At 40.7% G+C, this 17,083-nt stretch overlaps 1 protein-coding gene across 5 annotated transcripts in view; it reads right to left on the minus strand.

The window, feature by feature from the left end:
• LOC112468910 overlaps positions 1-17,083 on the minus strand; it is a 305,546-nt gene that overhangs the window by 137,515 nt on the left and 150,948 nt on the right. For all 5 annotated transcript variants that reach the window (XM_025038317.1, XM_025038320.1, XM_025038318.1 and 2 more), the window contains one exon: positions 10,004-10,262. In XM_025038317.1, the coding sequence (XP_024894085.1) occupies positions 10,004-10,262 (259 nt within the window). The remainder of the gene's footprint in view (positions 1-10,003; positions 10,263-17,083) is intronic.

The raw sequence follows: 17,083 nt of genomic DNA on the forward strand, positions 1-17,083 counted from the left end.
AGACTTATTCGGCAAAGTAGGGACTTCTGCCGAACGCTATTCATGACAATCAATATAGTAGGGGGGTAGTTTCCGTTCTTTTGTGGCGTCCCGCAACGAAGCGTGGAATACCGTTGTTAGCGGCGCGCGGAATATTCATGTATGCGCAAAGTGCACGTGAACTGTAACGACGGCAATCAAATTTCGCTGGTGCAACAGCGGAGTATGCGATCGCGAGAAAAATTGAAGATAAAAGAGCGTGCGGGCTCGAAGGATTACCCGTTGGCGTTCGGTATGATCACCGGTTATTAGGTTATTAAAAAAAACTGCTTTGTGGCTTCATGAAAATCGACGTTCGGACCTTTTAATCACCGTGAAAGGGGGAAAAAGGAATGAGATCGTTTATGGAACGTAAAGAACCTCAAAACTGTTTAACAACGCAAAATTACAGAACTGTGTCAGCAGGTATAAACCTAGTTGGGACTGCTGTGTATGGATAACTGTACGCTGCCACTCGTGCTATCGATCGTTGTCGCTGGGTTAAGCAGATCATGGATTATACGTAATTAACGTATGATTACTACGACGACCTCCGTCACCGAGCTCAGGAGAATTTCTGCGACAGCTATCGAGGGACTCGGCGCAAATCGATCCGATAATCGCGAGATCGCCGCTATCCCCTGCGGAATATGAACCTAACGAGCGTTCCGAGAGCGATATAAACTGCCAATTCGGATCGCCGATCGTCATCAAGCGCCAAATCGCGGCAACCGCGATCCTGGACGATCCGACTGCAGAATTCAATATCCAGAATGCACAAACGGATAGGGGTCTCCAGTTTCATCGTGCGCCCGTATCAATATTGACTCGGCGCTACTGCCGCTAATACTGACAACCCGTAACCATTACGTAAGCCGTTATGTAAGTCTTGCAGATCAGAAACTAAATCTGTTTGAAGATTATACGTGCCCGTATATCGATAAGTCGGCCGCCGATGCGTTCGGCAAGCAAAATCGCAACTTCGAACATAGATAACGGAAGAAAGTGAGGAGAACAAGACAAGAATTAAAGTGCAAGTTAAAAATTGGGTGTCTTCATAATTTAGCAGATAACTGATGACTATATAATGATTGACGGCAGATAAATGTACCAATTTAGAATGTAACTAATTACCTACAAATTAATAAAAGAAATAAAATATATTATGTATTTACAATTACATTTTATTTTTATTCATTTTCCTATATACCTTCCATAAAAAAAATCTAAATTTTTTTTTATTAATCTTTGAAATTTTGACCATTTAATTATTGATACCATTGTTCAATAAGTATATTCGACAGTTTAGGAAATATTAGTTGTATTCAATTTTGCCAATATAAAACATAAGAAATAAAACTAATGTAAAAACTGGATAATAGCTCTTATAGAAGCGAAAGTAAAATTGTGATTAAATTTTGCTCATATACGATGACTATACGATATATTTGAGTACATGCAAATGAATTCGGGCATAATTATAAGAGAATATAGATGCGTTATATACACACGTCGGTCGATGCGTCTTTCAATGAATGACGGATGGTTACGGTTGACGAGATAACGAGGGGAGATACTTTTTCGCGCATCTCGTTATTTTCGAATTAATTTCGCGGCCGAAACTCGGAAGAGGGAAGAATTCGTTTCGGCGAATCGCGCCGGGGTGGCGAAAAGGGAAGACAGAAAAGGGCGGACGTAGGAGAGGGGGATGCAGATTCACTCGCGTGTACAAACTTTAATTTACGACGTAATTCCGGGGGAAATTTTGCAGACTAATTTCCCACCGTGCAACCCGGCTGTCCTTTATGTTGAGCACCGAACCCCATCCTGCCTTTTCTCTTGTCAGCATCGCGCTTTCTTCTAACGAGTAAACGCGATAATCCGCCGTTGGGTTGGCCTAGCACGAATTTCAACGATCCGCCTCTATGGAGGAATCAACGCGATATATACCGTCACATTTACATATTTAAATATAAACTAAATATATGAATTACAAAGCGCGCGAGGATAAGAGACGTATGAAGAAATACTGATAACAGCTTCTCTTGCATGGGAAAAAGCAATAATGATATATACTTTCAAATGAGAAGAACTGCTATATTATGCTAAAAGACATGACGTATTTTCATGTAGAATGTTTCGCTGTGTTCTTTCTATAAAGTATTCCGTTTATAAGAAATCAACGTTTTGTATTCTATAGTAGTCAAATACGCCTTGCAAAATATGTCGCGCGTTTGATGAAAAATTTCGGGAAAAACTCTTTCGAAGAAATTCGGATTTCGGGATGGCGGGTTTTTCGCGAATCGCGTCACCGAATCTCGAAAATCGGACGGGCGTAGGTACGGCATGTCGAGTCACGATGAAAAACGCCATTGTAAAAAAGTAATCGCGGCGGCAAAAACACGCGTCCGACACGTCGAGGCGGCCGCGCTCTCTGCCCTTTGATCCCTTTTTAGTTAGTGACCGTGGGCACGATCGGTGCTAAAAGCGCGCCCTGAATATATACGGGCGGGTTGTAAGCCAACGCGACGCCTTTATCTCTCGGTCGGAAACACACTGGCCGGGGGATCGACCGGAATGCACTACCGTGAGACATGCACGCCGGCCCTACCGGGGGGTATAAATTGCAAGCACTGTTGGTCCTTTTATTATTTTCAACGCGGCTTGCCGTCGGCTATGTGGGCGAAATCGATTCGCTCGTTCGCTCGTTCGTTCTTTCGTTCGTTCGGCACTGGATGTAGCCGTATCGCGGATAAACATTTGGTTTACCTAACTCTCATCGTATCATCCTTGTTATTTTTCGGCCGCCACGGTGCTTTCCCGGTATTTCGACTTCATATCCAGGGAAAATATACAGAACTCGTACTGTTGAGAAGTCGCGGCGCAAATTCTCGTATACGGGAAACGAGAGACGGGACCTCCGATGCGTCTCTGCGATAACATCCGCGACATTTGCTGTCCTTGGCCCGTTCAACGGAATATTGAGGAAATTCCGCGCCAATCTAATGTAAAATAGCGCGCTTCGTAGCATAAGTCAAGACTAGATTGCTCATGATTATCCCTCTCATAAAAATTCAACTTCATACAAACGTGTCCGCCTTGAAGGAAACGTGTCGTTCCTGAGCCGGTCATGTTCGCAGCGGTGTGTATGACGCTGCGAGAATTTATTCCGCCTGTTTGCAGTTCCGCGCACGTGCGCTTCCACAGCCTCCCGCTCTATGCGCCGCGCCGTGGCCTCTATACGTATACCAGACACGTGCAAAGCCCGGGGTCATGGCAGTTGTCGGTTATGGGGTGTAGCTGGCATGCAGTCAAACAGCATTCATAATTTACGTAGTTTCGTCCGCGACGGGGATCACCGTGCGCCACGTAGCCGGATATCACAACAATTTCACCGTGCGCTGCATTCCGCCCTAAAAGGCCCCAGCTGTCATCCCACGATCCGGCCGTCTCGTCACAACGAAATATCAAATAGATCCGGTACAAAACGCGCGCGCACGATCATTCATCAATAAATATTCATCGCGCATCATAAATCATTGCGACTGGGGGTTATTCACACTTATTCCCTGTGCAAACGCCAAATCTACAAGCGCAATGACGTGAATTAAATGCGCTGAGACTGCCACGGAGATACACAATGGCTTTACTTGATGATAAATATTCCCGACATTTCTTATAATAATTTGGGATGTATATACTTTCATATTTATTTGTCTCAAAACTGACTATAAATTTTGATATCAATTTTACTACGTAATCAAAGTTCTCAAATTTCTTGACCAACCATGTTTGAAAATGCTAAGCGTTCTATTATTTACGTACTCTAAAGTTTTTCAGAAGAAATAAAGAAACGTTAAAAAATGTAAAGGATTATAGAATTTAATACAAGATCTCCCACGATCATCCGCATATAAATACTTTAACAATGTATTCTGAAAATCAATTAGAGGCATATTTCAATATCGAAAACATCGAGATCGCAATAATTATATTTTTATATTAAAAGTTCTAATCTAGAGCAAAATTTATGTCAGTTTTCTAAATAATCGACGTTTGATGTTACCTATAAATAAGAATGATGTAAGTACAGATGTTAGATATAAAAAAATTCATTAAAAATTAAATGATTTATTCAGAGCTTAAATAAGTTTGCTATATTTCTTCGGCCCAATAAAATATCATAATAAAATAGCGTTTGTAATTATACGCGACAAATATATACTCGGCAGTATCTTCAAGCGCAAGGCTACTCGAAATTAGAACCGAGATTGAACGAGTGTCGGACGACGCACAATTTACCCAGTCAATCGCGGTAAACGGGAAAATCGTCGTTTTAGGCCAATAACACTCCATGGGACACGTGACGCAATTTCATGAGGAATGGAACTGCGCGCGAGCAAGCAACGTGGCTGCTAAACGAATTCTCCGCGAACGTTGTAGATCGCAAGCTGTTGAGGCAAAAGAGAGTTTCTTAGTGCGCAACATCGCCCTGGGAAAAAGAAGGAAAAGAGAGACTCGAAGGGAGAGCGCGAAGTTTTCAGACGTCGCAACGACGACGGCAAGTTTTGTGAATGCAGAAGATTTGAAACCACTGCTACTTAAAGACGAATCAGCATCGTCGCGAATGTAAAATGTGTGGATTTAATAAAATAAGGGAGCACACGTTACTGTTTAAAAACTTACTTAACAGTAATAACGTTTTCGCACGTGAAGAAATTCTCTACGTGGAGAAATTTTAATCTAGATAGTCTCGCGACTGTTATATGTTACTTTTTTTTTTACATTTATACGAAAAGTTTAATGAAACGTTTTTTTCAAAAAAAAATGCCAATCGTCGTCGGTCACGTCGGTAATTTCTGATTTACACTTCACTCCCACTCGTCCTCGAATTCATGGGGCAAAGTTCGAATTATATATAAGAGTGCATCACGCACGCATTTTTTACACCAAAAGTCACAGCGACATGGGAACGCGATTTACCTGAGGCATTCTCTCCGACAATATTAAAAGAGCAGTCCCTCGTGAAAAGGACGACGATGACGACGGTGCGCGTACCTGGGGCAAACCCGGAGGTGGAAGCAAAGGAAGTGTAGAAAGGGATGGGCGATCCGGATTGTCCCGAGTAGGAAAACGGCCGAAAGTTCTGCATGTTCGGCTCGCAGCAGTTTAAGTTTCCGCGGGGCGCCAAAGTTATAACGAGAATTGCTCTCCCCTCCCACCCCTCTCTCTTTCGCTCTCTTGCCATAAAGTTTTCCACCTTCGAGTTCCACCGCGCGTACATACCTTTCCCTATTTTTCTCACTCTCCCTCTTTCCTGCCCTTGTGTTTTTCCTCGCCTCTCTGTCTCTCGGTCTCTCTTTTTCTCGTGTCTATTTATACGGCACACGTTGCCAGAGAATTGTGCATACGCCCGCTCTGTCGTGCTCTCGCCCCCGTGTAAGCCGTGTACATCGCAGGTATTTTTTTCCGAATGCGGAACCCACCGTCTCTTTCTCTCGCCATTCTCGAGTTCTCTTTGTCACCGCACTCGTTCCCCATTGCCTTCGCGCCGGATATTCGTACGGCGAGAATAAAACGCTGGCATATTTCAGACTTATTGCCCCTCCGCGCTCGCCGAGTATTCTCGGCTCCTTTATTGCGCCTAGTTTCATTCTTTTCCGGTTTACGGTATTACCGCAACGGTATTACATGCGTTTCAGCGTTTCTTATCCCCGTCCTTGTGCACGCAACATCGCTCGATTCCGCGGTTCTATCGTTTTGCGTATCCTCGAGGTATTCATCTACAGATTGTGGCGTTTTTATTTCTCGCTTACAAATACCATCCGAATTAAAGGAAATCTTTTAACATTAAAACTACATATTCTGCTAAGAATGTTCTAAAAATATCCCGTTTTTTTATATAGTCTCTAGTCAATTTAAAATATTTCAACAAATAAAAAAAATTGATTAATACTGTCTTTCTTCGAGACTTTCGAATTTTGAGTTTAAACACCGAGAAAGTAAAATTAAAAAACTTTGAAAGTTTTCCTCGAAAATAAAAACCCTCACGGAGAAGTTTCCAATATCATCCAAAATTATATCCAATATTTTCTAGAGCAGTGCTAAATATATAAATAAATTACGATGGCTTTGGTAAAAAAAAGCGTCTATATCTATGTTAATGTTTTTGTAAAAAAAAAAAACATTATTTTTCTTTTAAACATTCAATTTTGTATGCCATATACTTTTAACATAATTTAATAATCTTTTTATAATTTCTTAATGATTGTTATCAGGAATGTCTCGATAAACAATAATATATAATAATATTTATAAAGGAAAGAATTACAATTACACACAATAAAATTTTCCACGCTGTCTCATTCTTTAATAAATAATTTTAACAGCAAAATTATTTATGCGAATAATACACCAGCAATAAAAGATTCCGATTATTGTAATATTACCAATTTCTTTTAACTTCCAAATACGTTCTGCCAATATTCTGCAGAATAGGATAGTTTATTTCCGTATTATCGTTATCCGAGCAAACAGCTTGGATTAATTTCAATGTGTCTGATTATTGATACTGTCGCATTACTGGGGAAACCCTATTACACTGTCAGACTGTCGCTTAAGTACCGAATGGTACTTTGGGTAAGGCTCCCAATAATCGATACTGTGAATGGTTGGAATGGTTTCGACCCTTTGACCCGCATTGATCCACAAGGATATTGTCGCTATTTGTCAAACCTTGCGTTATTCAATAATCAAGAAAGGGATCCGTAATTCGTTCAAAAGATATAATTAGCGCAACTCGAGATACGCTTACTTGACGTCGAAAGTATAAAAAATTGTAGAGAATTTTTACTTTTAAATACGGATACAAATAAAGTCCTTAATGAAGGAAATATTATATTATAAGAATTAAAGTTTCAATTCTGTTAAATAGTTTGAACAGCAATAATCTGACTTTCTAATTTCTTTCTCTTCGCTCTCTCCTGGATCTTTTATTATCAATTAAATTTCACCCGCAGTTTTCTGATTTCTATAATAATCACCGAGTTAAGCTTCGAAACCAACTTCGAAACCCTGCCATTGTCTTTAATGTCTTGAAGTGATTCGCCGTAACGTCCCGCAGCGAGGATAGGTGCCGCAAGAAGAAAAAAGTCAGAGCGCGGAACGGGCGTGCTCGAGAATGGGCTCGGATAGCGGTGGCGTTTCAAGTAGCATTTCCTTGGCACAAACGACCCTCTTAATCAATCGCTAGCACCTCTCTTCTTCTCCCAGCTGCCTCGGCTCTACAGCTCGAGCTGTGCATGGAGCACCGTCCTCCACCCTTTCCTGCCGGAAGTCTAAAGCCCCCGTAACAAGCCGCAACTTCGATAAATCTCCCCCGCACCGTCTTTCTTTCCCCGAGAGCCGCGATTCCGCGGCATTAGTAAGAACGAAAGGAGAAAGGCGAGCAAAAGATATATCTCGGATCGATTTCGGCGAAGGCGCTCGAGAGATGCGATACGAAAAGGGGGGCAGTAGTGGGAACCGAGGGGAGAGGGAACTGCAGATCGGGGGATGGGGGAGAAAAACTTATGAAAATCCGGGATTTATGGGGACGTGTGAGCGAGAATCGGGCCAGACCGCTGTGGCTCGGCTCTGACAAATCGTTTGAAAGTTAACGTTCTCGATCGTCCCTGGATCGCCTTTCCGCAAAGGCGAATCCCTCCCTTGGTGCCCGATTCTGAGAAGAAAAAAAAACTTTCGACCTTTTAGATATCCGTATTTCGTATCGAAAGTTTGCATGCGTCTCGCTTCGACGGCAAACGCTTTCAACGAAGTTAAAGTTGTTTCTTTTTTAAAAGTCGGGAAATCGATAAACACCACGATATTGGTTTCAAATTCTTATATTTTGTTTTACTGTTTGGCTACTTTATAGTTTACGGGAGAAGCATGTTTTCGCAAAACTCACGTTGAAAAGAACGAAGATTGGTAAAGTAAAATTGCGACTGAATATTATAAACTCAAAACAAATCAATAAGTCTAAATAGGCATCACTTGATAGTATATTTTATGATAATAAATGTTCCCGTTAGTTCTGTACGCTACGCATATTCTTTGAGTTAATAAAAGGAATTTCTTTTTCAAATACGTAGAAAAGTGCTATTTTACATCCAGCTTCATATTCAGACGACCGATCGGAAATCTTCAATTTACGAAAGATTTTAAATAAAATCATAGTATCAGAAAAAAATCTTCCTATCACGGCTCTATCATATTTTCCGCCGTAAGCAATATTCCAAGGTAAACTTTCCAGATTGATTCTGAGATTCGTCAATGGATCTGAACTGAAAGAAAAAACGACAGTGATCCGGGACATTCTATATAAAGATAGGTGCGCAGGAATTTTGAACAAAGTATTTGCCGCTCCATATCACCGAATTCGAAATATAATCCCTGATTGCTGAAAGAGATCCTGGCGCTATGTCTCTCTCTTGATCTTCGAGCATGAGAACCCACATGTATTTCTCACGGAATTTTCGTGCTGAAGTTCTCCGTATCGGCAACCGTTCGTAAAAAGACCCGATGAAGTAGAATTACCGAAGGAAGGAAGGAACATGAATGCCTCGGCTGAATGGAAAATGGCAACTATAAGGAAAGTCTAAAAGTTTCGAGCTTCGGAAAACTGAAAATGGAGAAAGGCTGTGAGTTTAAGCGCCGATATAAACGATTCGGCTTCTTGCTTTCGGCGCTCGAGAAACGATCCAATCCGAATAGTCACCTGCGCCGTTTAGAAGAAAGCAATAATCGTTTGATTCCGTGCGTTTCTATAGAAGTAGAACCCTGAATTGCCGGACTCTTTGTTCGTAAGAACGAATAAGATCGAAATGCTCGCTGCACGCGGAGATAAACGCGATGTCCAAAATTCAATGTGCTTCTTTATCTCATTTATACATTGTAATTTATCATCTTCGTCTATTTATCTTAATGTGCTCAGATAAATCATAAATCCGGTATTACAATACATCACGTATATTGCGATAATAATCAATAATTAATGACTTAACATTTAAAAAACTAAAGAATAAATTAATATCTTCGTATATAAATAAAAATGTTTCAATTTTAGAGATAAAAATCCAGATTTCATTATTACCATTAATAGTATTATATCGATTATATTTGAGAAAATAAACGTTTGAATTGCATTAATTGGCTTTGTGAATTTCGTCGTCCAAGAACTATCGGTAACGCAAGCGGATCGCTTTGTCGGGGAAAGTCTCGGATCTGATCACATAAAGCAAGGATTACTCTAATCCATCGAAATAATTCTGCATTAGAGCACACACGGGGTTGGATATGGGGCTAATCTACTCGGACCAGGACCGAGTGCTCTTCGAAAACGCGGGAATTAAACGCGATCCCAAAAATATGAGGGAAGCGACCTCCGTTATAATAAATCCCAGAGTAACCAGTAGAAATTTATGCATCGTATAAGCCAATTATTTATTATATGCCGCCACGATTCAGGGGTAGTCGGGATAGAAACCTTTTTAGCTCTGCCGCAACCGCAGTGAAAAAAAACAAACGAAATACAGCGGTCGATCTTAATGCGAAAAAGCATGGAAATAAATTTAAGTAAAACATTAAAGCTATTATTATACTACAGAAATCGATTTATACGCAATAGAGTCTAATATAGTTATGTACTATAATCTTAATAATGTATTATAATATAAGATGCGAGTTAATCTCCGCTTTGTACTTATAAAAAGTTGTCTTTTCGTGTTGGCATTCGCTTCTAGCTATTCTGACAAAACTTTAACATATCAATATAATTTAGTTGACTACCGGGCTATAGAACGCTATTTTTGTTGGAATTACTTGATCGATCGTAGCAACTTTCATGTCTAACCATCTTCTACGGTATCATAACAAGCGCACTTCTGCGCGCGTTTTATGTTTGATCAGTAAGCAAACGTGAAGAAGAGGGTAAGAGGCATGTTACCTGCGCCAGCCGCCCCTAGCCTCAGGACTGCATCGCTTTGAAGAGAGATGGAGAGGGTGGCGGTGTCCTCGAGGCGGGCGAGGACCTCTTCGGGAATGTCCTCGGGTTCGCGGAGGCGGAGAGTGACTTCACCCCCGCCTCCGCCACCCTGGCCACCTCCACCCCCGGGACTCGTCGACGCCGAGTACATGAACACAGATCCGTATCCATGTAACGACTGCAGTGGCAGCCTCACGCCGCCCACCTCTCCGACCGGACCCTGAAAATCGAAAGATAGATCATTATTAGAAAAACGGGCCAATAAAAATGACAATTTTAATTAGTTGTGTACGTGATATTGTTAGGTTCTATGTATCAGATTACAAACTGATAAATAATTTTTAAAAATTTTAAAATAAAATAAATTAAAGACTATCTATTTTTTTCCTCAATGATGTACATTTCTTATTTATATCATTTATCTGATAATCTTTTCAATCCATATATCAGAAATTGATAAATCAGCAGGTTAGTAAAATATAGCAAATACAGTTAACGATATAACAACCTTAACATAGGTACGTACATTTAGAAAAAAAAATAGCTTCGCAGTAACCGAGCTAATCTTTATATTCTGTTTTATCGTTTAACTCGATACTTCAAGTTTTATGGAAATCTAACGATGCCTTTCGCGCATAGTGTAAGCTCGGAGAAACAATGAAAAGAAACGATAGTTCTATTTCGCCAAATAAAACGATCGTGAAAACACTCGGCGCGCATGTTGCATCCTGTGGAACAGTACCGAGAAGCCGCATAATATATGCCATGGAATTCGATTGGCGGAACGAATGGCTGTGGGAAGCGCGTCCTGAATCGATCGTAGCACGCGTCATATTAAATTTAAGGCTACAGTTTTCCCTTCGTCCGGTCGTATCCCACGGGAAGACCCTCGTTCCCTTTTGCCGTTCCTCTCAACTCTCGTCTCGTTTTCACCGCCACCGCAGCCTAACGTTCTCTTTTACGTACGGAAATATTTTGCCAATTTCGCTGTCGATGCAAATTTCAATTCGCGAGCGTCAATATTTGCTGAATCGTGCCGAAAAAGGATTTTGATGTACTGGCATTTTATCCGCCATCGAACGCACGTTTGACTTCCGTGCGAAAAAGATCCCACGCCGCGGTGAAAAATAAAGACAGAAAATTTCCGACAAATGCGAATGAAATAGAACTTCCCTATCATTTAGAACTACGATAAAAAAAGCATACACATAGAGAGAAAAAGAGAGGCCTCTTCTAGTAAGAGATCGACTTTGCTTGAAGAATTTTAATGGAACGAAGAGATTCAATTACCGCCGCGCGTGTTTCTCCGCGCGCACAGTTTCTGATATGCTGTCGGACGTAATAATTAATATCGAAGAAACGTGGTGATAACGATAGTCGATATTACTCAGAAAAAGTGCGATGCAATATCGAGATACAATGGAAATTATCTGATGTTTTGTTTCACGCGATCGATCGGTAAGTTAATGTCACTACCCAGTAAAATGGAATTATAGTGTTCGCTATAAATGAATTATTCTGCTATTTCCTAAACCCGCTAGAGAAAGAGATAGAAAGAGAGAGAGAGAGTGAGTCGCCTTCGGCAAAGTTTATCGATTACGGCCATCACGTGAAAGTTAACAAAAAGATATACTTTATGAAAACAAAGTCTAACAAAGAGTTGTTCACATAATGTGTACTTTTTGGAATAGAATAGAAAACAATTCTACCTTGCAAATTGAAAAAAATACTATTGACGACAATCTGATGTAAGCAAACTGATAGAAATAATTTGCATGTTATCGATAATAAAAAAAAGTGTTTTTTGGAAATGCGCAACGTCAAAGCTAAATATAGATCTGTTTGTAGCCAAGCATAAATTTGAAATAACAGATGTTGTTGGTTTCCGTAAACAGGAAAGTCGATTCGTGTACAAGCCGGCGAGAATTAAAAATATCAGTGTAATACTGGTACAAACAAGGTTTACTGGAAATGTTTGTAGAACTCGGGCACGTATAAATGCCATTTGTATAAAGGCAATGTGCCTCGCTAGTACAAACACCGGTTTTAATTCTGACGCGAATCTATACAGATGCGAACCGTACAAACAGAGAGTAGTCCGTTTACCGATTAAAATATTACGCGCTATAATTGAAAAAAAATTTGCCTGTATAGCTATAAAAAATACGCTGGTAATAATATTATAAAAGAGAAATCTGTGAATATATTTCTATCAAAATTTACAAAAAATAAAAGCGTTATTATCTTCATCCACAAACTTCTAAATTATATTTTTAATTAACTCTATCTCCTTTTTAGATGTATCAAATAGATTAAAAAATTATCATTTTATTAATCGTTGTAATTGTAATATCTATATTTTAAGCTTAGCTTTGATACGACGAGGAAAAGATGAAGCTGTTATATGCGATAGTTTGGGTTTTAACAGGTTATCTAAATATTATAACACCTTATTTACTTATATCAAGCAATTTTAAAGTCTTTGTGTTTGCAAAAGATTATGTTATATAGCTCAACATTTCTTGAATTTTGCGAATAAGAAATAGACCAAACAGAAACAATGCAAAGTGTCTTATTAAAAAAGAAAGAATAACATTAATTAATTAATGTCATCTTGTCATACATTATTATAATAAAATTTGTAAAAAGTTACGAAAGCTTTGAAACAATCCTATTAATTGAAACAAATATTCTTTTATATGCTTCTATGTATAATCATACGATTAACTATGAAAAAAAAAAGACAATAGCGTTCTAGTAATAGCCAATATTATTTTTACGTACGTTTGTTAAATATTACGGATTGTGGCAAATCAAATATGGTTAAAATATGGTTTTAATAATTTTTTACAAACTTCAAATGCGATTTGTGAAATTTTTTGATATCATAAATTCCGTCGAAATATTTCCAAAAGCACGGTACGCTTAAGCTGGGAAATTTCAAGTTCGCACGTACACCCGTAATGCGTCCGATTTAATGGCCAGTGCCGTGTATCCGGTGGCGCGAATTTTCCCATTGTTAGCGGTCCAGGCGCGAGCCGCGTACTCTCTCTATTATTTACGTAAATTGATTCGTACCGCCGACTATTTCCGTGTCACGTATTCGCAGCCATCGAGCTAGCCGGCTTGGCGTTATAGGCGGCCAGCAAACCATCGCTATAGCCGGCGTGATGAGAGTAATTTATTTTAATGGTCATTTTCGTAATGGGTCTTTGAACAGGGCGCATTTCTGAATAGGACACGTATAGCGTAACACGACGATCTCGCTCTTCCTGCCTCTGCTCTCTCTGTATGTGCACGTGGTCGACGTGCTCCACGCGCGCGCGAGCGCGAGCGCGGCGAGAATGCACGGTAACTGTGCCATTCGCGAAAATGGCACTTGTTACCGGAAACAATGCCCGCCGTCTCCACACTTTTCCATTTTAGCAACCGCGAAAACTTTTCCGTTTCACCCCGCTCTTTCTCGTTTTTACGGCCGGCATTGTAGTACGCCGGGTATAACGGAGGAATCCGGTACAATTGGTAGAGCGACGACCCATTTATGACGCCCGAGGATCATTTCCGTGAAGCTGCAATTAATTGAATCCAACCCGAGGAACCGTGATTTATGTGACGCGCCTAGGAAACGTTTTTGTAATAGAAGAACGCTTGCTCGCTTAACAATTAGTCACTTCGTTCATTATATACGAATATATTACGCGATGTTTTTCTCTCCGTTCGTTGCCCAGCGAGGGAATATTTTTCGAAATCACTTTTGCCGTGAGTACATCGAGTAAACGAGGATGTACCCGAGAAACGTCGGAAAGTTAAATCGATTTCAAGTTCACCGGAAGAACGGAGAGGACTTTCCGATTCGACTTTCGCCGTGGCAGCAAAAGCGAGCTTCAAAGTCGGAATCCGGCGTTCTCGCTCGGCAAGGCGGAAGATTACGGTAATAGATACGGCGGGGCTCTGAAAACCGGGCAGAGCACACATCGGCCCTGGATCGACGTCATTCTCGATACACGCTATTACACGTGCTCGGTCAAGGGCGAAAGTCTCTCGTGGATACTCTCGGATAAATATCCACGGCACATTCGTGGAAAAAGGACTAATAAATATAAGATGCTTCGAGTTAGCTGATATATACGAGTCTTTATAAATACCTTAAAAATATCCTTTTATTATTCACCATTAATTTGTCGCTCATACATCCTATCGCTATCTGCACATTCGTCTCAAATTTCTAAAAATCCGTAAACAAATGTTTCATAATTTCACATTGATGATACCTTAAAAGAACTTGAATCACATCGTGTCAAAATGTGTTCTTGTTGCGTAAAATCGACGAAACAAATTATTTAAGATTGAAATACTTTGCCAGAAATAAAAGAAAATACACAGAAACAATGCTTCTTTTAAAAAAATGAGAATAGAGTTAAGAATTCTTGTAAAAAATACTTCTAGCAAAACACAATTCAATTCTTGCTTCAAGATGAAAACGTAAAAAATAATAATAATAAAAAGAAAAATAAAAATACCACAGCAATATATTACTTTATAGTTTAAAAATGGTTTTATCATCTAGAGATTTTAACGGATTTGATTTTTCACGAAATGTCGACGATTCGGATTGCTTCTGGATGATGAAGAGCCAACTCTTTGGGATTTAGGAAGAAGTAATAACAAACGGAAACTACAACTCTCGGAAGCCTGATAGATTTTATTTCGGCACGTATGCAAATTGACAAATTGAATTTCTCTTCGTGCGCCGTTCCGAAATAAAAGAGGAACGATACAAGCCGATATATGGCCCGCAAAAAACCGAATGAAAAGCGGATACGGCCGCGATTTCACGCTGGAGCGCGATTCCGATTTCGGAACATTAATCAGCATCCTTCGTTCCGGAATTCCCAATAAACAGTGCCCAAGTACCAAGTGATTATTTACGGGATGCGGTAAACGTGCGACAATTATTCGGCTTTCGTCTTTTCAGCTTCGAGAGCGCGGTCTTTCCACGAGAAATGTCGAATTTTCTCCAAAAAGAAATAAAATAGATAGACATATAGCTTTGGCAAACGTTGCAGACACGATTTTGCCTGCACATTGTGTGTGTGTGTATGTGTGTCACAAATCTCCGCCAATAATGAAAAAAAATGTACATATAACCGCAATATATTTTTATATCTTTGTTAAACGGTGACGTACAAATTTGGCGAGCATTCAAAATGTCGCATGACACATCGGAAAAGATCGTAGCGTTTAGAATTCAAGAGATACAAGCCGATGTCAAGAGTTTTCGAAGCGCGAGTCCATCGATGTGAGGAATGGAAGTCGAGATATCGCGTTGGCATTACGTGTCATACACACGAGCTTACCGCGGGGTCGTGCCACGATCGTCTACGTACGTACGTACGTACGTACGGCGAGCTGCCAAGTCCCTTCTCGCACGACAAACAACCGGAAATGTAGCCATAACAATGCGGATATGCGCCGGTGCAGCCGCATGCGCGCGCGAGCTTTCGCGTACGCGCGAGGCACACGGACGCGCGACGCAGATTTCCTCGGCCATAACGCAAAATGCGAACCGCGCTCGTAAACGTGGACTTCCCTTTTGCCCTCTCTGCCCCCTCCCCCTCGCCCCCCCTCGTTCGCCGTCCGTTCGTTCGTCTCGCTCTGAAAATCGAAGCGACCCGTAGCACACACCACACGGCCCATACGAACTTTACTAAATGGAGAGTGCACCGAAAGGATTATCTCTGCCGCGCGCGCGTTTCGGATGTCGGGGGCCGCGCATCGATCGAGTTCGTTTACGGCGCGGACTATTGGGGTTACAAATCAAAGAGCTGGACCGAGCTCTATCGAAAAATGCGAATTGCGCCCACGTATATAGCGTGATGCGTATAGGCACTTTAGTGCGAAAAATCGCGCGCGTCTGTGTGGGATTTTTTTTTTCTATTTTTAGAACAAATGCAATGGCTAAAAAACATTTGAATTCGACATCCCAATGTGGGAGGGTTTCTACGTCGAATCATAGAATATCACTCGCGAAAAGCCTTTCACCTGCACGCGTTTATAGTCCACGCAAAAAAATAATGTCCCGACATTTCCGCTGCAGAAAAATAAACTTCAAACTGACCCTCTCGATTTATCCATTTATCACAGAAGTATTTGCAAACCAAAAAGTTAGGTGTCGATTCGAAAACGCTCGGCTCAGAGTTCACAAGAAAGCTAAGCCTCGCATCTTTCAATGGATGACCGATCGAGCAGGCACGGAGTGAAATTTGCGCGTGACACGAGAGCCAGCAGCAATTTTCTTTGTTCGCCGTTTCCAAAGCACGAATGACGGAGGCGTGAAAACGCTTACGACAGGCGAGATGGTTGGGCGATCTCGCTTTGTGCATTTGACGCAGCTGCATATTTGCAGCAGCACCACCAGCAGCAGCAGCAGGCGGCAGTTGCTCGTCACTGGAAAATTTACGACGGCTTCTTCCCTGTCGCGTCGTTTCCGCGGTCTCTCGTTTCACCACGATGCCCCTGATTTTGTCGTATTACCGTAACAAAACTTTAAACATCAAGTTATAGAAGTAAAACTTGAATTTACAAAATACGACGCTAAATGTAATATAAAGAATACGTAACGCTAATTGATCCACTTGATTCTCTTCAAAGCGCCGAAATTTATTACAGGGACAAAATAATTTCGATGAAAAATCTTTTCCTTGGTCGTCAAGCCATTCTGGCATTTTCGATTACGATATAACGATGTGCTACGGAGCGAGAATATGCTCGATACACACCGATACATCGTCATAAAGACAAATATTTGATGGCACTTATGTGGAGAAAAGTAAAGATGAGATAGTGGATGGAATAGAGTGATAAGGGCCAATTACAAACGATATATGAACAAGCGCGTATGCGACGATCAATATAAACGGCATATTTTATATTTCATATCTCTTCCACCGAGTTTACTGATGGGACCTTTCATTTTAATAATCAAATACCACGCACAAAGTCATATTTGCCAATATAAATAAACAAATCGTACATAATAAA

The sequence above is a fragment of the Temnothorax curvispinosus genome, unplaced genomic scaffold, assembly GCF_003070985.1.
Source record: "Temnothorax curvispinosus isolate PA1 unplaced genomic scaffold, ASM307098v1 QBEX01002228.1, whole genome shotgun sequence".
NCBI classification, from domain to species: Eukaryota; Metazoa; Arthropoda; class Insecta; order Hymenoptera; family Formicidae; genus Temnothorax; species Temnothorax curvispinosus.